Source organism: Acomys minous, assembly GCF_964271855.1.
Source record: "Acomys minous genome assembly, chromosome: 2".
NCBI classification, from domain to species: Eukaryota; Metazoa; Chordata; class Mammalia; order Rodentia; family Muridae; genus Acomys; species Acomys minous.
The window spans coordinates 46,693,946-46,715,885 of record NC_140484.1 but is presented as its reverse complement, the minus strand read 5'-3'; the positions used below and the strand labels follow the sequence as shown (position 1 = coordinate 46,715,885).

General features: G+C 44.0%; 1 protein-coding gene across 1 annotated transcript; it reads left to right on the top strand.

The window, feature by feature from the left end:
* Positions 1 to 6,607: 6,607 nt before the first annotated feature.
* CBLIF (cobalamin binding intrinsic factor) lies at positions 6,608 to 21,544 on the top strand. The gene is made up of 9 exons (XM_084771775.1): positions 6,608 to 7,333; positions 8,007 to 8,183; positions 10,103 to 10,216; positions 10,640 to 10,780; positions 12,118 to 12,299; positions 15,931 to 16,108; positions 17,093 to 17,294; positions 18,496 to 18,614; positions 21,422 to 21,544. Exons 1-9 carry the CDS (start codon positions 7,225 to 7,227, stop codon positions 21,481 to 21,483), a joined length of 1,284 nt encoding a protein of 427 aa, XP_084627901.1. The 5' UTR covers positions 6,608 to 7,224; the 3' UTR covers positions 21,484 to 21,544.
* Positions 21,545 to 21,940: the final 396 nt, after the last annotated feature.

The following is a 21,940-nucleotide window of genomic DNA, read 5'->3' as shown; positions in this document are numbered from 1 at the left end:
CTCTCCACAAATTCTCTCTTTCCATCCTATCTCCCCACCTACCTGATCCCTCATGTCCTGCCATCACCTACCCAGCCCAAGATCTAGTCCACTTCCCCTTCCAGGGAGGCCCACGTGTGTCCCCTAGAAGCATCCTCTTTAAATAACCTAAGTCTGCCAATTATAGCTTGGTCATCATTTACTTAATAACTAATAATTTACTAATAAATTAATATAAACCGTATTTGTCTTTCTGGGTCTGAGTTACCCCTCTCAAGATTGTTTTTTTTTTTTCAGTTCCATTCATATGCCTGCAAATTTCAATTGTGTAAATGCACCACATTTTCTTCATCCATTCTTTGCTTGAGGGAAATCTATGTTGTTTCTAGTTTCTGGGTATTATGAATAAAATCACAATGAATATGGTTGAGCAAGAGTCCTTATGGTTGGATGGAGCATCTTTGGGGTATATGTCCAAGAGTGGTATAGCTGTGTCTTGAGATAGATTGAGTCCCAATTTTCTGAAGAACCACCATATTGATTTCCATCGTGGCTGTACAAATTTGAACTCCCACCAACAGAGGAAGAGTGTTCCCCCTCCCTCGCTTCCTCACCAACATGAGCTGTCACTTGTGTCATTGATCTTAGCGGTTTGCCAGTAATGATGTAAGATGGAACATCAGAGTCGTTTTTATTTGAATTTCCCTGATTGCTAAGTGTGTTAAACATTTCCTTGTTTCTCAGCCATTTGAGATTCCTCTTTTGGAAATTCTCTGTTTAGATCATTTTAATTAGATTACTTGGTTTTTTGATATCTAGTCTCTTCAGTTCTTTATATATTTTAGATATCAGTCCTCTAGCAGATATAGAGTTGATAAAAAATATTTCCCCACTCTGTAGGCTGCTGCTTTGCTGATGATGGTGTCTGTTGCCTCACAGCTTAATGAGGTTCCATTTACTATTTGTTGATCTTAGTGCCTGTATTATTGGTGTTCTGTTCAGGAAGTCTTCTCCTACTCAAGGCTCTTGTCACTTTCTCGTCTGTTGAGTTCAGTGTCTCTAGTTTTCTGGTGAGGTCTTTGATCCACCTGAACTTGAGTTTTGTGCAGCAAAAGAAGTATGAATAATTTTCTGTTCTTTGAAAATCTGGCAGAATTCTGTGATAAAACATCAGGCCCTGGGCTTTGTTGCTGTGGCTGCTGCTGCTGCTGCTGCTGGAAGACTTTTAGTGATTACTTCTATTTCACTTGGAATTATAGGTCTATTTAAATTATTTATCTGATTTTGATTTAACTTTGGTAAGTGGTATCTATGGAGAAATTTTTTTCTTTCAAAATTGGCAGAGTACAGGTTTTAAAGTATGTCCTTATGATTCACTGGATTTCCTTTTTTTTTTTTTTCCCCCCCTTGATATCCGCTGTCCTCCTTTATTTTCTGAATTTGTTAATTTGCACATTCTTTCTCCATCTTTTAGTTATCTATCTTGTTTTGTCTATCTTGGGTTTGTCTATCTTGTTGATTTTCTTAAAGATCTAACTCTTTGTTTCTCTAATTCTTTCTATTGTTCTGTTTGTTTCTATTTTATTGATTTCCGCCCTCGGTTTGATTATTTCTTGTCATCTACTCCTCTTGGGTGCTTACTTTTTTGTTGTTGTTGTTCTAGAGCTTTCAGGTGCACTGTTAAGTTGCTAGTATGAACTCTCTCCAATCTCTTTATGGATGTACTTAGTGTTATGAACTCCCCTCTTAGCACTGCTGTCATTGTGTCCCATAAGTTTGGGTGTGCTGTGTACTCATTTTCACTGAAAGCTGGAAAGCATTTAATTCCTTTCTTTCTGTCTTGACCCATTTTTCATTCAGTAGAGAGTTGTTCAGTTTCCACTAGTTTGTAAGATTTCTATTGTTTCTATTGTTGCTGAGTTCCAGATTTAATCTGTGGATAGTGGTCTGACAGGATGCTGGGAGTTGTTTCAGTTTTCTTGTATCTGCTACCACCTGCTTTGTGTCTGAGTATGTAGTTAGTTTTACATTGCTGTAGCAAAGTGCTTGATAAAGGCCACATAAATGAGGAAAGATTTGTTTGGGCTCACGGTTTCTAAAGTTACAGTCTGTGGTTGGCTGGCTGCATTGCTACAGGCCTACGTAGAAACAGAACATCACAGTGGTGGGACCATGTAACATATGAGGCTGCTAACCTCCTGCAAGCCAGGAAACAGAGAGAAACAGCAAGGCATGGGAGACAAGATTTACCCTTTAGAGAACTTCAATCGACACATCTCCCCTGTGGCTGCACCTTCTTACATTTCATTCAGCTCCCTCCCAATAACACCACCAAATTAGGATTCCATCAATGGCTCAATCTATTGACAAAGTCACAGCATACACTAACCATGTACTTCTGAAAAGCCCCAACAGATATCAACCAAGCTTTTAATATTCATGCTCTCATGAGACATTTCAGACTGACACCACCAACCTATCCACATCGTCTTTTCTTTTACATTCTTTTCTATACATATGTGAATACATATACACATATATATGTATTCATTTCACATGCCCATCATAGTCCCCTCCTTTCTCTCCTCCCAGTCCCAACCTCCCTTCCTCTTTCCTCCTCCCCCTTCCCCTATTCCTCAGAAAAGGGGAGCCCACCCACCCACCCCAGCTCATCAAGTCACACCAGGACTGAGTGCATCCTCTTCCCTTGTGGCTTGGCAAGGCAGCCCCACCAGGAGGAAGTGATCAAAAAGCAGGCAACAAAGTCCATATCAGAGACAGCCCCACTCCCCTTACTAGGGGACCCACATGAAGCTTGAGCTGTCCATCTGCTACATCTATGTAGGGGGCCTAGGTCCAGTCTATGCAAGGTCCTGGGTTGGTGCTTCAGGCTAGAAAAGACCCTATGGGCCCTGGCTAGTTGGCTGTTGATCTTCTTGTGGAGCTCTGTCCAACTCCAGCTTCCTGGGTAGAAACAAGTGTAAATCCCTTCCATTGAAGACAAAAGCCTGAAAGTTTGACATTCTTGGTTTCCCTAGTTGCTCTCTGTGAGCACACGGACCTCGTGCCCTCCCTCTACAAGATGGGTCATCAGGAATGCTGAGCTTGCTACTGATTTGCATCTATGCTCATGATAAGAAGACAGCGTGGGGAAATTCAGCTAGAATTATTATGTGTCTGCATGCATAATATGGATTGAGATATAGTTCCTTTTGTGAAGTCCTCGTTTTGGTTTTAGAATTCTCTATTCAAATGGCACTGAACTCAAATCCAAGGCTTGCCTGGGCCCTGCCCATTGGCAGTTGTCTATGAGTGTGGAACCCTGGTTTCAGTGATGGAGAGTGGTGCTTAGGCGTGTCATCTGTAGTGTCCAACATTTGCAGGGGAAGCCCCTTGAGATGCAGCTCAGAGTGAGGGCGGCTAGAGAGGCAAGGCCGAGTCTATCACACATGAGCAGGGAACAGAAGGGTGAGTTCTCAGCACGCTGCACTGTCCTGTTGCGGAGCCCAAACTCTAAGCTAAAGTTTGCCTTTCTAGCTCATTATTAAAGCCAGTTTATCCAAATAGGAGAATATAACATGCCTTGTTTAACAGTTTCCTCAACTAGTTTATAACTTTTACTTGGATGAGCCTGTAACCACTGTGCCTTTGCTGTCGTTCCCATGCCTTTAGGGAGCTGGGTTTGACTAGAGATCTTGACGCTTGGATTATTCCTGAATCCTCAACTGCAATGAGTCAAGGAAACAACCAGAATCCCATAGCACTAATTCAGAAGCATGAAGAGAGGTGAAACAAAAAAGAGCTTGGAGTGTCTTGATTATTAAAAAAAAAAAAATTCTAGGTGGATAAGTACACCACACTTAATGATTGGGCCACTTTAACTAGACTCTATGTTTAAATCAACTTTCCCCTAGGCCAAGTCGCTTCAGCTATTTATTTCTTACTGTAAAACTTTTAACATTTCTCCAACAAGAGTATCTATCAGTTTTTGTTACTAATTGTCATTTGGCTTAATGATCTGGGGTTGCTTTCAGCAAATATTTGGCAAACTTTTAGATCACAGACTTTTTGCATTGTGTGATAGGAATAGAATAGTGACCGTGAAAGACTTACACCTGCCTTGAGTCTGGCAGGAAGACAAGTGTTAGATACAGTTAAGAATCAATTCTGCAAATATTTAATTGCAGTTCCCATAAGTGCTAGGAAGGAAAACACCGAGTGCCAACAGGGTGACCAAAAACCAGGTCTAGGAGATCAAAGAGAGTGGCCCTGAAGAAGCAGCATTTGCACAGCTGGGTAAGCTGGCCACCTGACAACACCAGATGCAGCAGCAGCTGAGAGCAAGTGCCTAAGAGCAGGAAAGCACATTCAACAACCACCCTACATGTTGGTGTTTGGGACAGCAGAGGGCTCAGAAAACTTCAGTTTGGGCACAACGTACAAGCCGAAACAGTGGAGAGTTAGAAAGATGCTGGAAGGTAAATACATTTGGAGATCATATTTAAAGTCTGGACTTTTATCAAAGTGAGCGGGAAGAGGATTTTTAAACAGTACAGTTGCACAGAAAGTTCAAAACTTTTATTTACATAGATTATAAGTTAGAAGACACAGTTATAAGCTGCGAATTTCTTTTTTAAAAATATGGTCCGGTGTGAAAACACTTCTGTAGGGCCAGGGTAAAGAAAGACTCAGAGAGGGACAAAGGTAAATCTTAGCCACAGAGTTCAGTGTACCCAGGGGAGAAGCAAACTGGGAACGTTAACCTGAGATGGACTGGTAACAGCAGAAAGCAGACCTGCCCACCGCCGCCCCCCAGCCACCCCTCCCCCCCCCCCCCGCCACCTCCTCCCCCCCCCACCACCCCCTCCCCCCCCTACCCCGACCCCTCCCACCCCCACCCCAGCCACCCCCACCCCCGGCTCCGGGAGCAGGAGTTACAATGCTGCTGAGGTGCCTGATCTATAAAGTCAGAAAGTGGCGGCGGTGGAAATGCGTGAGCCCTGTGACCGTGGTGGGAACGGATACAACGATAGAAAAAGCCCACTAAGTTCTTAGCATGAATACCTTTTCCAGGCCACCCTAGGCTGAGAGGATTTGCGTGAGAGAAAGGACAGCAATGACAGACTGCCATTCCTTACTTGGCCCTTTTTTTGTGTGTTGTTGCCCCTAAATAGTGAGCTCCCTTCGTCTCACCTGACAAAGTTTCCTCACCACCTCAAGTGTCCCCTTCTCCAGTGCACCCTGCCCTGAGCCTCACTAAGTGTCTATGAGCTCCCCTCTTCTTTGGCAAAGCCATGGCACTGGAGCTCATCTTTTAGAGTTCGTTCCAGCACTCCTACTATAGCCTGGCTGTTGGCCATAGTTAGTGAGCACTACCTCTAAGTCAGAAACCTCCCTAAACTGGGATGCAGAAGTACATGTGGCCGAGACGCCTGTCCTACCGGGGAGGCTAGCGATGTGCTAAGTGGTTTCCCATATCTTCACACAAATTAGTTGTAAGTTTCTTGATATCAGAAAAGATTCATTAGTTATCTAAGATGACGCCAGTGTTATCAGTATTCAAAGTTACTAGTTTGTTGGGTTTAGCCTTCCACTATATTTAATGTGAAGCATCACATTCTTTCACGCTCTTTTTCTCCCTTTGGCCCTTTTTATTGCAGCTGACTGTAAGCAAACTCAGGGCACAATACTCAAGAACATTCTTCAGGAAATGTACAATGTGCCAATTTATGCAGCCCTGGTCCTACCTGCCCTGCTTGGAAAGACCTACTTGGATGTTAAAAAAAAGATGCTCCTTGTGTTAATGTGTTAGGGATGAGCACTAAAGCTGCCTTTCAGCATAACATTCAAAGGATGGGGGGGTGGGGAGGGGGGTAGAGGTGTCCTTGACAATCCAAAGTCAGCCTCTGAGTAAATTGTGGTCCTTTCCAGGGGGAATCCAGCTCTCATTACGTCATCAGGAATTGGAGTCAGCTGAATTCTGAGGGTGTTTCCAACTCTGGTGATAAAGGCAGATATCTTCAAAGGATATATTGTTCCTTTTTGGAAATACAAAATCTGATCATTGTGCCCATTTTATAGAAGGCCAGGCATGGGGCTATGATAGATGCTACCCAAAGTAGCATCTATAGGTAATCCATGCTCTCACCTCAAAAAGCCACCAATATTCCCTGAAAACATGAAAAGGACTTTAGAGCCTGTGTTTTGTATATGCTGATTAAGTCATACACCCAAGCCACAAGTGCTGGAGAACATCCGGGAGAAAACAGACCAAGTCCCGTCTCCCTAGAGCAGGTATTCTAGCAGGCACACGGTATGCAAAAGAGTGATGAGTCGCAGCAGGTGTGACTGGTGTCAGGGTACGGTTGTCACACATGCAGTGGACTGAAAGGTTCCCTCTCAAATCTTCCTTTTCTGTAGATATGTGAGAGAAGTGAGGAGCATTGAGGCTATTTGAGAGAGTATCCTTGGCAAGAAGGGACATAAAGTTCAAAGGTAACAACCAGGAGCACAGCACAAGAGATCTGCATATCTGGAACAGAATGGGCAAGAGAGGTGGTAACACACACACACACACACACACACACACACACGTACGTATATATGTATGTATATATTCACCCATGTGCATAAATTAATTAAATCTCTTAAAAATAGAAAGTGTATGTGAAAGCTGCAGGTAGCAGAGTCTGCTCTTATCCCTGGATAGGAAAAAGAAAATTAAACGATTTCCAAGGTATTAAAATCCTCTCCTTGTCTGAAAATAAACAACTCCAAGGAACTCTGACTGGAATTCAGGTCCAGGTAGACTCACTTGCATATAGTCAGCATATCAGCCTGGAAGCAGATCTCCACCAAAGAGCCTAAAAAGTGTGCCCTGCACAATAAAGTAAGATGATGCATACCAAACACTAAACCTTAATAAAGCCACTGCAGATAAGCATCAGGAGGCTGTTGACCTAGGAGAACTCCTAACTATAATCACACAGGAGCCAAAAATCCTACTCGGGAGTTGTTAAGAGATACTCACTGTCTTTGCTGCATTACCGAACCCTCAGGCTCTTATATCATTCTGCTACTTAAAAGTCCCCCTTACATACTATGGAAGGCCTAGACAGTAAGTAAACTCAGATAGGCAAATGGGAGTGAGCTACATAAAGGTAGGAGGGGTCAGGCTTGGTAGTCGGGAGCGGACAAGGTAGAGGAACACTTCATTAGCAAATTCTAGCATTCGTGGAAAGGAGGATGTGGATAGCACAAGAAAGAAAGGGTGGCATGGCTTGGCTTACCCTCTACCTCCTAAGTGTTCTCTGGGCTGTGGCAGGAACCAGCACCCGAGCCCAAAGCTCTTGCTGTGAGTATGGTGGTTTCTCTAATGGCAAAGAAACGGTCTCCCTCCAGAGAGGCAGAGATCTTAGGAACAGCTCTAATGGCGAGCAAGAGGTGGGACGGCAGTCGCTATAGGAGTTCTGAAGAGGTGGGCATAAGTCAGGGTGGAGACATGTTCATCTCTCAGGACTTCATAGCACAAGCTTCCGAGAGTCAACTAATGCATTTTTATGGAGAGAATGAATTATGATTGCAGAAATGTTGGTTGCTGGAACAAGATAGATACTTAGTGGTAGATAAGACCACGTGAGAGGTTTAAATATTGACTGAAAGAAGATTATGCCCCAAATCATCAATGTTTTTCATGAAAGAGTAAAGGGAAATGAATGTAAAAGAAATCAGTGACTTCTGAGAAGTAGTTAAAACTCAGAGATATTTAACCTCTGAGCTACTGCTTAAAGTTAGCACATGAAATTTTGTTTTAAAAATAGAGCTTGTTGGAGAAGATGAAAGGACTAACAGGCCTCTAAAGGAAAATGTTGATATTTCCTACATTCCTCTTCCATCCCCCAAAGCTCTCAGGCCTTCTGCTAGAAGGCCTAAACAACACAGGAATTGTTTCTAGGCAAGGGGATGAGGGCTGAGGGGATATGAGGGTTGAGTGGTTGTTTTGTGACAAGTGGCTTTCCTCTTCTCAGCCGTCCCCCCGGAACAGCAGCCCTGGGTCAACGGCCTACAAGCGCTCATGGAGAACTCGGTGACTGAGTCAGAGTTGCCGAACCCCAGCATCCTCATTGCCATGAACCTGGCTGGCACTGACAACCTGGAGGCCCAGAAGCTACTGACTCACCAGCTCATGGCCAGTGACAGCGCAGGTTAGACACCGGAGCCCCTCCCTACCGCTACCCCAGACCCCAGCCCATGGCCAGTGACAGCGCAGGTTAGACACTGGAGCCCCTCCCTGCCGCTACCCCCAGACCCCTGCCCATGGCCAGTGACAGCACAGGTTAGGCACTGGAGCCCCTCCCTGCAGCTACCCCAGACCCCAGCCCATGGCCAGTGACAGCGCAGGTTAGACACTGGAGCCCCTCCCTGTCGCTACCCCAGACCCCAGCCCATGGCCAGTGACAGCGCAGGTTAGACACTGGAGCCCCTCCCTGCCGCTACCCCCAGACCCCTGCCCATGGCCAGTGACAGCGCAGGTTAGACACTGGAGCCCCTCCCTGCAGCTACACCAGACCCCAGCCCATGGCCAGTGACAGCGCAGGTTAGACACTGGAGCCCCTCCCTGCAGCTACACCAGACCCCAGCCCATGGCCAGTGACAGCGCAGGTTAGGCACTGGAGCCCCTCCCTGCAGCTACACCAGACCCCTGCCCATGGCCAGTGACAGCGCAGGTTAGACACTGGAGCCCCTCCCTGCAGCTACACCAGACCCCAGCCCATGGCCAGTAACAGCGCAGGTTAGGCACTGGAGCCCCTCCCTGCAGCTACACCAGACCCCAGCCCATGGCCAGTGACAGCGCAGGTTAGGCACTGGAGCCCCTCCCTGCAGCTACACCAGACCCCAGCTCTGTTATCGCCCAACCCACTGCTGCCTCTGATGACACTTCACTCACTTTTTCCTTACCCTGCAGCAGAAGATCTGTAACTAGACACAGAGGAAGAGGGCAGGGATGCCCAGGAAGCACCAGACTCAGTATACAAAGCGGGCCTGCTGGTTCCAGGGCTGCTGCTTAGGAGCAAGTCACTGAAGAGAAATTACTGGCCTTGTCCTCTAAGGACAAAAACAATAATAATAGTGACAGTGACAACAAAGTCTGGGGTCAACTTACTTCACGAGAACTGCCTTGAGGTTCATAGTGCATAACCAAGTTTACTTTCTACCTGTAGCTTCCGTGGGCTTGTACAGATGTTCTCACTTCTTTTCTAAACAGACAGCAGGGAGTCTTCTTGGAATAAATATTACTTACATGAAAATGAGTCTTGTTATGCAGTCATGGAGTCACAGAGACAACACTAGATTTAATGTTTCCTCGAGGATTTATTTCCATTTTTTTTCTTTGGAAAAAAAAAAGAAGAAATTTTAAAATGCTGTGAGTGCACTGCTGAAAACTCCAAATCCGCATGCTCTGGCTATGAGGTTGTGGTGTGCTCTGTGTGGTGATACACACCTGTAACCCCAGCACTCAGCGGGAGGGTCTCTGAATTTCTAGCCAGCCAGGGATACAAAGTGAAACATTGTCTTAAAATAATAAAGAGAGGGAACAGCAGCTGAGAGATGGGCTAGTGACAGGGCTCCTTGGGGAAAGGCGCTGGCTACACAGTCTTCACAGTGTGAGTTCAATCCCTAGAAGCCACATGTTAGAGGGAAAACTGACTCCACAAAGATGCCTTTCAACCTCCACATGTATTGTGGCTTGCATGCACACATGTACACAGAGAGAGAGAGGGGGGGAGAGAGAAATAATAGTAATAATAACAATCATAATAAATATATTTTTTTAAGTTTAAAAAGCGGGTGCAAGTCGAACATGGCGGTGCATGCCTTTAATCCCAGCACTTGGGAAGCTAAGGCAGGCAGGCAGATCTCTGTGAGTTTAAGGCCAGCTTGGTTTACAAAGGGAGTCTAGGATGGCCAGGGCTCTGTTACACAGAGAAACCCTGTTTCAAAAAAAAAAAACAGAAAACCCAAAAAACAAACAAGCAACAACAACAAAAATGCAACAGTCAGCCTAGCCCTTAGCTGCGCCTTGCCTAAGAATGCCTGCCATCTTCGGTTCTCTCTTCCACAGACCTGACGAGTGGGCAGCTCGCCCTCACCATTATGGCCCTCACCTCCTCCTGCAGAGATCCTGGAAGTAAAGTGTCTGCTCTGCAAAAGAAGATGGAGAACTGGGCACCTTCGGGTAAGACTTCACGGGGACGGAGAGAAGAGTGGAGTGCAGGATCCTTCCTGAGAATTTCCAACCCACAAAGGAAAATGATGGAAGTGGGGGGGTGAAAAGTCAGGGAAGAGATGTGGGGCCGCCTCTGTTCTGGCAGTCCTGCCAGTGAGAGACCCTCTTCTCAGGCAAGACGAGCTAGAGACGCTGACAGCCCAGGCACAGATTGGGCAGCCACCATCCACCCAACCCCTCTTCTCCTCAGCAGCCAGGTGACGTTCTAACTCTGAGAACGCTCTAACTCTGACATCATCCTTAGCCAATATTGTGTCTTTCTATGATGACAGGTTTTCTCAGGATTTCTATTTAAAAGTTTTGGCTGACGTTACTTAGAAAGCCTCCAGTGTGGCCAGCGTTAATCTAAGGGGGCTCTCTGTCTCTCCCCAGACCCTGGTGCTGAAGCATCCGCCTTCTATGGGCCTGGCCTGGCGATCCTTGCGCTGTGCCAGAAGAACTCAGAGGCAACCGTACCCATCGCAGTACGCTTTGCTAAGACCCTGATGATGGAATCCTCTCCCTTGAATGTGGGTAAGCTGCTGCCATCAGAAGCGGACTGAGGCTGAGAATATCAGGTCACTAGGTGACAGGTGGTGAAGGAAGGGGAAATAAGGAGATGAGGTGGAGCTGAGAGCTACGCAAGTGACTGTGGGAGAAAACATTGAACAAACGTTTCCTGGACATATGAGTTAAGGACAATAAACATGTCACACTAGTCATAAGTTAATCTCATACAAAATGGAGATGTCTTACCTTAGCCTTACCTTACACTCCTTAATTGTTACTGATTCTCCCATAGTCTGTATTTCAAGATGCTTCTTCTTTTTCCAACCAAATGTCCTGTCTATAAACAGCTATTTCCTGAAACCAACACAGGGACCTTCTTATTCCCTGCTTCACTCACATTGGGCCACTTGTGAAAGGGAATCTTTTTCCTCTGTGATGCTAATTCCTTCTGTGTATGATGATCTCTCCTCTCTTGGGCCCCTGGCATGGCCTCACTACCTTAGCCCTCTGCCGCTCTTCAAGCAATATCACCATCTCAGGCTTTCACTCATGTCCACAGGCCTCAACAGCAAACTTTTTCCTCTTACTATCAGACAAGCAGGTAGATGCAGTCTAGAACCCTCCCTGGGAATCAAGAACAGACTGGCATCCTTCTCCATGCGCTTGGGCATTTCTGTCATTTCAGTAAGTGTGGTGAGCTTCTTCATCTTCAGGTGTGAACAATGCTGTCACCCTTAATAGAGCTGGGCGCCTTCAAAAGTGGTGGGAAGGGCAGTTACATGAAAGTTGCCATCTTGATTGCATTTTTACCTGTTCAGGTCCTGTCAGAATTTGCTCTTTCGGTCCACACATATTTATCATAAGCAAACAACAAGAAGTCCCCGTGCTGGGTACTATGAAGGAAGCAGAATTCCCACTGCCCAAGCATTCACAGAGCCCAGGCACCACAACATGTGAGGCAGAATGCTGACAGAGGAAACCAGGCATAAACCTCAGATGCTAAAGAGACTCGGGCTGCTGGGCTAGGAAGACCAAGATGGATTCACTGAGTGGTGCTACCGCTGGGCTTGCCAGAATTGCTGACATCTCTAAAGATCAACACTGAGATAAGCAAAGTAGGATTAGATGCACTGCCATTTACACTAAAGTCTGGGGCTCTTGAGTTGTATGCATTTATTTTTTTTAAGCCTGGCGCTGCTGCTTACTGGCTGTGTAGCCTTGGGCAGTTACTTTGCTCTGAGCACCCGTTTTCTCATCTCTGAAATGAAGATAGGTCCTGTCCCACTGGTGGAGGTCCTTCAACTCGATCACAATAAGCACTTGTGAACACTGGTGGGGTCTGTGTCCCCTCTGCCTTCCAGACACAGCAGCAGTGGCAACCTTGGCCTTGACCTGCATGTACAACAGGATTCCTGTGGGTTCTCAGGAAGATTACAGAACCCTGTTTGGTCAGGCACTGAAGGCTACTGTGGAGCATATGAGCCTGAGTATCAAAGCTGATGGCATCATCGGAGATATCTACAGCACCGGTCTCGCCATGCAGGTGAACACACCCTATATAGTCCTAATCTAGATGGACTGATAACCCTGGACTGAAAGACCAAGGGACTTTGTGTCTGCTAACTCGCCTGGGAAAGTCCAACTAGTGTGATGTGGGGTCAATTCCTGAGCTATCTTGCCTCAGTTTTTCCACTAACAAAATGCAGGTGTATGCTAGCTCATAGATAAAAATGTGAAGACAAACCTAAAAGAATTCATTTGCTTTTCTTGGAAAACAGGAAACAAATAAATCGAGAATGTTGAGGGTTTATTATCAGTAATGACCAGTTTACTAGTAACAGCCATGCACTATTAAAAGGTGCATATATACTGATATGAAAGCAGGTCTTCCAAAAATATTGATGGCATTTTCTACTTCAAACTTCCCAGGAAAGTATTTTTCCCCTTTTGTCTTTACCCACAAAAAGTTGGTTTCTATTCAAAATGATTAATGTAAGTAATCTAAAGCGCACATGCATGCACGCACGCACACACAAGGACCTAGTAACTAGTAAGCCAGGTCTGTCTCCCAGCAAGGTCTGTGGTCCACCCTGCGCTTCTCTCACATAGCCCCAGGCTTCAGTTGGGAAAGATGCTACTTGACAGCCCCAAACCCTTCCTCCAGCCCCTGTTGACTGGGGCAGATACCCTCCATGGACAGCAGCTGCATCTGCGATGGTAGGGAGAGATTAGCAACAGTCAGAAGTTATAAAGTCACAAGTGTTCAAGCCCTCTAGTCATGCTGCAATATTAGTGTTCTAATGTGTCTAACTATCCTAGGAGACTTGGAGAAAACTGCACCATGGACTCCCAACCTCAGAAACCCTGGGAAAGGGAGAAGGCTGGAGTCCTCAGCTTTGTGTAGCTCTGGGCTACTAGTAGAAGGAAATCATCTCTTGAGAGAGAGAAAAAAAAGAGGCTGGTGCTGGTACTCTCCACACACTAAAAACTATAGAACAGTCCAAACAGCAAATGGCAGTGTCAAGAGTAAGAATGAGGACAAATCCCCAGTCCAAAGTAACTAAGAGCAAGGCCAGCTTCTTTGTCAAGGTCACTGCAATCTTCTCGTGAAACAGAACTATTTCCCCATGGCTGAACCATACAAACCTTAGAACTCCGGTCTAGAAATTTCTGTGGAAAGCAGGCAGCTTGAAGGAATGAGCCTAAGATTGGGGCTGGCAGTGTAAGGTCGCTCGTTAACCTTGTTTAAGGTTTCTGATTTCTTTAGTGCCAGATGCAGAACAGTTTACTTTACTGAAATCGCTTCAGAATTCTATTTGGGATTTCATCACTTTCTAGGTACACTCAGATTATACTTGAGAATAAAAGCTTTTCCTATCAAAAGGTAAGGCCTTATCCTATCCAGATACCACTCACCATGTAGATTTCTTGTCACTAAAGACACGTAATTTCTCCCTACATGCCTACTTACACACTTATCTGAAGTTTACCCAGAAAGCCTGAAAGAGCAGACCAACAGGTGTCCCATCTATAGCCTCTATCTAATCTGAAAAGCTGTGGTGTTGAGATCAAAGGGTTCTGACCCATAGCAACGGGGGTTTGAACTTTAAGTCCAGGCCCATCCAAGACAAATGTTGTCTTTTCCTTGAGTTTCACTTTCCCCATAAGAGCAAGGCTACAACCAAGTTGAATGGCATGTGACATACAGAAACATCACAAGCACAGTGCCGTGCCCACTCACTGTTCATAGACTCCTGGTAAACCTTTCCAGCCTTTGCTCACTCACCGCCTTCCTGAATGACAGTGTCCTTGCAGGACGCAAGACCCCCTCCAGCCTTCCTAAAGGCACTGCTGCTCTGAAACTTCTCTTTCTTTCATCAGCATTCTACTGCACCCAAGTTTCCTCCCATAGGAACTGTCCTTGACAAGGAGTCTGGTCAGATCCTTCATACAGAGTTAGCAATTATTTCTGATAGCTTAAAACTCTGGCACATTGGTATCAATGTCTTATTCCAAGGGGAAAATATATCACAGTAGAAGCTGCTATTGCTATTGGTGAGGAGTATCTACCTGATGCCTCTTAAACTAAAATGCCTTGTAAAGTGGCTTCTGTGGAGTTACAGTCTGCCTTTGCTTAAGTTAACATACCTATCACAAATGTCAAAGGGCCCACACTGCTCCCCGTAGCTGAGACAACCATCTCTGACTCCCCTCCACTTTCTCCCATTTTCTCTTCCCAGCGTCATGTAAATCTGCCATTAGCCAACTGCTCACCACCACACTTGGTGGCTCCACTTAGCATAACTGTAAAGGAAGGGAAGATGCAACAATAGTTTGCACACCATGCCTTGCAAAATGCTTTTCCATACTTGCCCATTGGGCCCTCAAATGATATTCCATCCAAAGTCAGGCAGGATTTATCCTTTTAATTTACTATCCCAGAGCTAGAAACCTTGGCAAGAATAAGTGAATTGCTTGGTATAGTAATCCACACTCATTTTGCAAGTCCTGAAAGCCCAATTTTAAAAAAAAATGCCAATTGAATATTTCCCATACCTGGGGAAGTTTAAGGCTAGATGAGATGGTTTCAAGAATAAAAAAAAAAAAAGGTCAGATGGTGGCCTCAGGAACCACTCTTAGCTGTCTCTTTTCTCTAGTTTCACACATTCTCTCCTGCTGTGTGAAATTTAAGATGGTCAATGACAGCTCCATGTTTACTCACACAGTCCTAACTGCAATCCACAGGCAGGAGAAATGTTTCAGTACTGGTTTATCAGGGAAGAACTGATTGGTGCATCCACTGGTCACTGTTCCCCAGGAGACCAATGCAACCCCGGCCATGACTCTATCCCAAAGCCAGGGTTGTGGAGACTGTGGCTGACAGTCCTGACGTAGACATGGGCTATGGGAGAAGTTCAGCAAAAGGTGTCCATAACAACACAAATCAAAAGGCATCTACTGCACGTGGCAGCTCCTTCTAAGGCTTGCTTTCTTACCCTTGTTCCGCAGCTATAGACTATTCATGACTACAGAAGTCCTGGCAGTATTTCCGGCTCCTGTCATTGATCAGATAATTGTTCCGTGGCTATATTTGTTTCTTTTCATTATTTTACTTTATCTTATTTTATAGAGTGCTTTACCTACGAGTATATCTATGCATCACATGCATGCCTAGTACCTGAGGAGTCCATAAGAGGGCAAGGCCATTAGAGGACAATGGATCCCCTGGGAGTTAAGATGGTTGTGAGCTGCCATGTGGGTTCTGGGAATCAAGCCAAGGTCCTCTAGAAGAGCAGTCAGTGCTCTAACCACTGAGATATCTCTCCGGCCCTCATTGTTTATTTCCTTAAATCACCTTTTGTTTGTTACTGTTATCCAGAAAACTGCACCTACAGTCTCGTGCATACTAGGCAAATGCTTGGCGCTGTGTTACACTTCCTGTCCTTCTGTGACTATCATCGGACAGATGCTGTGAAAGACAAATGCAATTCCAAACCTTGTGCTACTTCAGTTTGGATTCTGGAAGATCATAAAGATGAGCGATCAAGTTCACCCCTCATACCTAATTCATTCTCTCTCTCTCTCTCTTTCTCTCTCTCTCTCTCTCTCTCTCTCTCTCTCTCTCTCTCTCTGTCTCTGTCTTCCCTTGTCCACGCCCACCCCCTCTATCCTAGGCTCTCACTGTGACACCTGAGCAACCTGCCAAGGAGTGGGACTGTGAGAAGACTATGGCTACAATACTCAACAAGATTAAGCAGGGGAAATTCCAAAACCCCATGTCCATTGCCCAAATTCTTCCCTCCTTGAAAGGCAAGACTTACCTAGATGTGCCGCAAGTAACTTGTGGTCCTGGTAAGAACTTTTCAATGGCATCCCTTCTTGTGTCATAAATTTGCTACATATAGCACAATGTCATGTGGCTTGATATTGAATAGCATATAAGACTGTTTTGTCAACTTATCCCACATAAGTAGAGCTACAACTGATCTCCAATCCCAAGCATAGGAAATGGCCAAAACATCCAGCCTTTGGAATTCAGCCATGTACACTGAATACCTACTTTAAGGAGGCAGAAGTCCGATGGTCACCGCAAGGAACTTCATTCATTCCACAAATGTACCTACAAACATCACCATGTTTTCTCTGCTCAGACATACACACAAAACTATGGCCATTACAGTAATGAGATCAATATTAAATAGAAAACAATGCCATCTACATTGCAAAAGCAAAAAGAATAAGAAGAGGAGAAAACTAATGACCAATGGTTGATTTTATTTGTGGGTATAAAAGACACAAATGAAATTCACCCAAGCCTTAAAAATCTAATAATGGCAGCCTGACACTCACAGAACATCAGCAGGATGGGGTGGGAACCTGATGTGTTACTTTATAGCATCTTTGTATCTAATCTAATACAATACTGAGATATTTAAAATTCAGATTGCCCATACATTCCTAAAACGTTTGTCACTCCAGAAGACGGCTCTGAGATCAATTCTCTTTTCCTATCAAATAGTTCCTCTTGCATTCACTGGCTCCTCATAGACTTCAGTGCAGAATCTACAGCAGCAAAAGGCAAGCCAACCCATGACTATCACATGAGGTATTGCCACTAAGCCTCACTGTCTAGGCAGTTTCCCAGTGACATCACAGATTTAACATGGAGTCCTTGCCAGGGTTCTAGAGTAGGCGTCCAAGTGTTTTGTTAAATAGTTTAATGGTTACTATGTTCCTGAAATCATTTCTTGGCAGTATTACCATTAACAATGACTTTTGCATCCATAACTCAAATCCCCAAATCTTTGATAAACTTGGCCTTTTTGCTCCTCACAGATCATGAAGTTACACCAACTTTAAATATCTATCCTACCCCTGTCCCCACCTCAGTATCTAACATCACTGTCATATATACCATAAACAACCAGCTGAGAGGGGTTGATCTGCTCTTCAATGTGACCATCGAGGTTAGTGTGAAAAGTGGATCTGTGCTACTTGCTGTCCTAGAAGAAGCACAGCGCAAAAACTCCATGTTCAAGTAAGTGGTGCAGGTGATGATGCCATCCCGAAACCTGACTCAAATCCCCACAGTCTCCCCCTCCTCTCCCTCCGTCTCCTTAACATCACATAGCAGGTAACTAATAGAATTCAGAGCTAAGCATGCATTTGACTGCCTTTGAAATTCATGTTCTACCTACTGTCCTGATAGGAAAGAGTAGAAATGGGTCACAGAGGAGAGAATTAGACATTGGGAAATGTCAACTGTTTGCAAAAAGAGGAAGCAATCGAGGAAGATAGGAAGGTCACAGTTTAGGAGGAGTTGTGGGACCGTGCCGATGAATGGAAAAGAAAAGAAGACACTTGACACCGAAACCCTTTGGATATACTTTAATATTTAATATTGCCTGACTATTCTTCTGTCTGTAAATGTAAGAATGACACATATTAGGAACTTAGAGAGAAGAAACACAAAGAATAAATTTCCTCAACAACCATAATATAATCAGTTATTTAACAATCTGGTGGAATTTTTTTCTATGCACAGTACATACAGCTGTGATTCATCAGATTCGTGGGCTAGCATACTTTTCTCTATAATTTGTGTCCCATATTTTCTGAGATTTATTTTACTGTTAATTATGTGGGGCGTGGGTATATGCATGTGAGTGGCAGGTACCTATGGAGGCCAGAGGCACCACATCCCATGATTCTTTGCAGAAGGTCCTCTGAGAATTTGGACATCGCTAGAGCTGATCATTAACAGGGCGAACCCCATATTATTCTCATGCACCTGTACTCTATGCTAGCTACTCCTTTCATTGCCACGCAATAGTCTATACAGGAAAACCTTGGGCTCCAACTTATTCATGGAGATGTGGATAATATAATGAGTAAAAATGTTTAATTGCACATATGTGGAGGTACTCATTAGCCTGGAGCCCTTACCCTAATAAAACCCATGGAATCTGACAAAACACATGATGTGAAAACCAAATTGTTCCAAATAACTTAACCATAGGACATGCCTGTCAACTCACTCAAGTGAAAAAATAAACCAAAACCCTTTAGTTGAAATTCTATTTTAAGTGGAACGATTCTATGCTCATTAGTCACTTGTATTTTCTCTTCTGAACCTTCTCTTTACCTGCTCTTTAAAGCATTTGAGCACCTGTCCCTTGATCTTGCCTCCTACTGCCTAGCTTCAACTGAAGTGTTAGGCATTCACATTTTATTCTTAGATTTGAAACTACAATGACATCCTGGGGCCTTATTGTCTCTTCTATCAACAATATTGCTCAAAATGTTAATCACAAGACATATTGGGAGTTCCTCAGTGGCAAAACACCTTTGGATGAAGGTAAGAAAACAAAGGAATGTGTTTTTCTTCCAGTTGGAAAGCTGCATTTACTAATTCTTTACTTAGTGTACTTGGCAAATGTGATACTGAAATGCTTATAACAGGGCATATATAGGAACTGATTGTCATATGTAGTCATTACATAAATTATTAGTGACACTTTTTATAGGAGAGGTAACTAAATCCAAGCGATGTGATGTGGGTTATACACACTGGTGCTCAACTCCAAGACACCAATAAGGTATTAGTGTGGCATTAAGCAAAGAAACAAAAGCACTTCCCCTTGGAGCCATTTCATCAAAACCAAGTCTAGATTTGACTTCTCCTCTTCATCAAACCTGTGTCTTGCACTCTTTCTCTTTCTGGTGCATGAGTGCGGATCAGTGCCTGCCTGAAGAAGCCTGGCTTGTCAATCTGTCTGGCCCTGCGTGTGATTGCATGTATCTGTCATGTGGCTGTGTATGTGTGTCTGTCCCTCACGAAGGGCTTCACTCTGTTTTTATTGCACAGCACAGAGAGCATCACATGGGGAAGGAGTTGGATACTGTACAGAATCTTTAACAGTACTACAAACAGCTCTGCTTATCAACCTATTTCCATAAATAGATGCTTTCAAACTTTATGGTAGATTTTAGGAAATTTCATTCAGCTTCTCTATTTGCTGCTTTCAGCAAATGATACACGTGCATTGTTCTGGGTCAGGGGCATGGAAGAGTACATAACTTAATAACTTAAGATTACCACTATGCATTATCTTAGGTGCAAAAGTTGATTACATAGAAATTCAAGCCAAGTATGTCAATCCTTACACTTCTTTTAAAGGCAGGCTAAGCAAACAGGCTGAGTACACAGTAGGATAACAGTCTCAAGTCCTAATGTGTATTATTAACCCTGGCAGTGAGGCCCAGCAGAAACGCCAGTCTTTTAGAATGTAAGAGATACTTCAGAATATTGCTTCACCACGAGATGTCAAAGGCATCTTTATGAAACATGAGCCTAGAATTTGAAGGAACAGAAATCAAACCCTTGGACAAGGGAGCGTTCTAACATAGCTTCACCAGAAATTCAGCCCTCACCGTCTTCTGAGTCTCTCATGAAAGGGATGTGTGTTACTATGCATTTATGCAGTAGACATGATAAGAGTGAAACCCAGACCCTAGCAAAGCCTTAACATGTCCAAAAGTTTTTACATAAATGCCGAAACATCGTCCCACTTAAAGAGCACTTCGTTTGGTTCTGTCTAAGGATCCTGCTAACTGGACACTGAGTGTCACTATGAAGAGGACTGTGAATCCACACAGTCACAGGAAGCCAAGGCTGTATCCTGAGGGACCTATTCTCCAATCTTACCATGGGAGAGATGGTTTGATTGGCATCTACTATATGGTTAGGAAAAACTGGCCCGTCAGAATTCATGGGCTGCAGCAACGGGCATTGTAGAAAGCTCCTCTTACAATCACAATCTTCATTACACAAATAAGAAATCAGTCGATAAGATAGAAATACCAATCCCTGGGATCTTGTGAGGGATAGAAAATTTGTTTAAAATTATTAACTGCAGTGTCTTTTGCAAAGCATGTGTTCAAAATGCTTGTTGTTATTGTCATTTTTCTCACCACTTTGATCTCAAAAAAAATTACTCTAAAAATGTAAAGGGTCTTATTCCTCATGCCTGCCAATTACTTCCTTTCTCTGGGAGCAAGGACAGTAAAAGTAAAGGTACCAGATTAAAAAAAAACATTTGGGTATGAAATTATCATAGTCTTGTTTCCTGAATATTTAAAGGATAAAAGATATCAACATCACTTATCTTTCTCATCTTGAAAAATTCTCAGATATTGCCCTTCCTACTTCGTACAAAATCTTTCAAAAATAAGTGATATTCTCCCTTAAATACTTTAGTTTGAGCCATTTATTGAATGGTTCCTATGTGCCAGATACTACTTCTAATACTAAAGATAACATTTCAGAGGAAATACTTAACAATTTTTTTCTACATGAGAGAAAAGAGACTAGCACATCGTAAGGGGTTACCCCCAAATACATGCCCCACAAAATGGTAGCCTAAAGTCTGAAACTGAGAAATCCGTAGATATTTGTAAAGCAAGATATAAATCAAATACAAGAGGAAATATAATATCTTTACCAAAAAAGAAGAAGGAGGAGGAGGAGAGAGGAAAAGATGGGAGGGAGGGAGAGAGGGAGGGAGCGAGGGAGGGAGGGAAGGAAACCCCAGCCTAGGGACTGGAGAGATGGTGTCACAGTTAAAGGCAACTAGTGCTCTTGCAGAGGACCAGCACACATATCCAGTGACTCACAACAGCCTGTTATTCCAGTTTCCTTTTCTGGCCTCCACCAGCACCTTCATACGTGTGGTGCATGTGCCATGTGTGCGCGCGCGCACACACACACACACACACACATACACACACACACACACACACACACACACACACACACACACACACACACACACACACTAAAATGCCTAAGTGGGTCTAGCAAAAGCTGATAAAGACATTCGGCACCAGGCTTAGTCGCCTGAGTTTGAGTCCGGGGACCTACATAACAGAAAGAGAGAATCAACTCTCACAAGTTGTCCTCTGACCTTCACATGCATGCACCCACATACACACAAAAAAATAACGATACTAAAAATAATTTAAAATAAATCCTTAACATCCAAAATTCATATTTCTGCCCATCTCTCTATGGTGATCTTACCTCTCTAGTGTGCGTGATGGGCTGATATTTTGACGTGGAAAGCTTATGTGCACTGTGGGAACTTACTATCCGCCTCTTTTCAGGGGTTGCTTATTATATTCCCTTCAACTATGAGCACATCACCGCCAACTTCACGCAGTTCTGAGAAGGAGTATCTTCTGATGCATGTGACCAAAGGATGAGCTTTTTTTTTTTTCATTTCATTTCAAATCTATGCCAAGAAAAGTGGATACTCACAATGCGATGCTACTCCTGATAAAATGCTACTCTGTTCCTGAGCCACTGCATGGAATAAATGAGGCAAAGTTCCTGGGTACTCACCATTGAGACTCAAGAAATAAAATTTCTGGTTTCCCAAAACAGATGTCAGTCATCATTTATACCTAGGGCAATAGAGAAGGAAACCCTCAGTGATGTCTGAGGAGAACAATGCAATCATCTGGACTAAACAACACACTCACTACTTCTACAGATGAACTATTAAAACTCCTACTTGGGTTTCTTATACTAAGTGCTCCTTTACAATTGGCCTACTACAAACGTATATACAGACACGTTTGAATGAAATGAACAAAAATTTCCCGTATGTAATTCCAGAATGG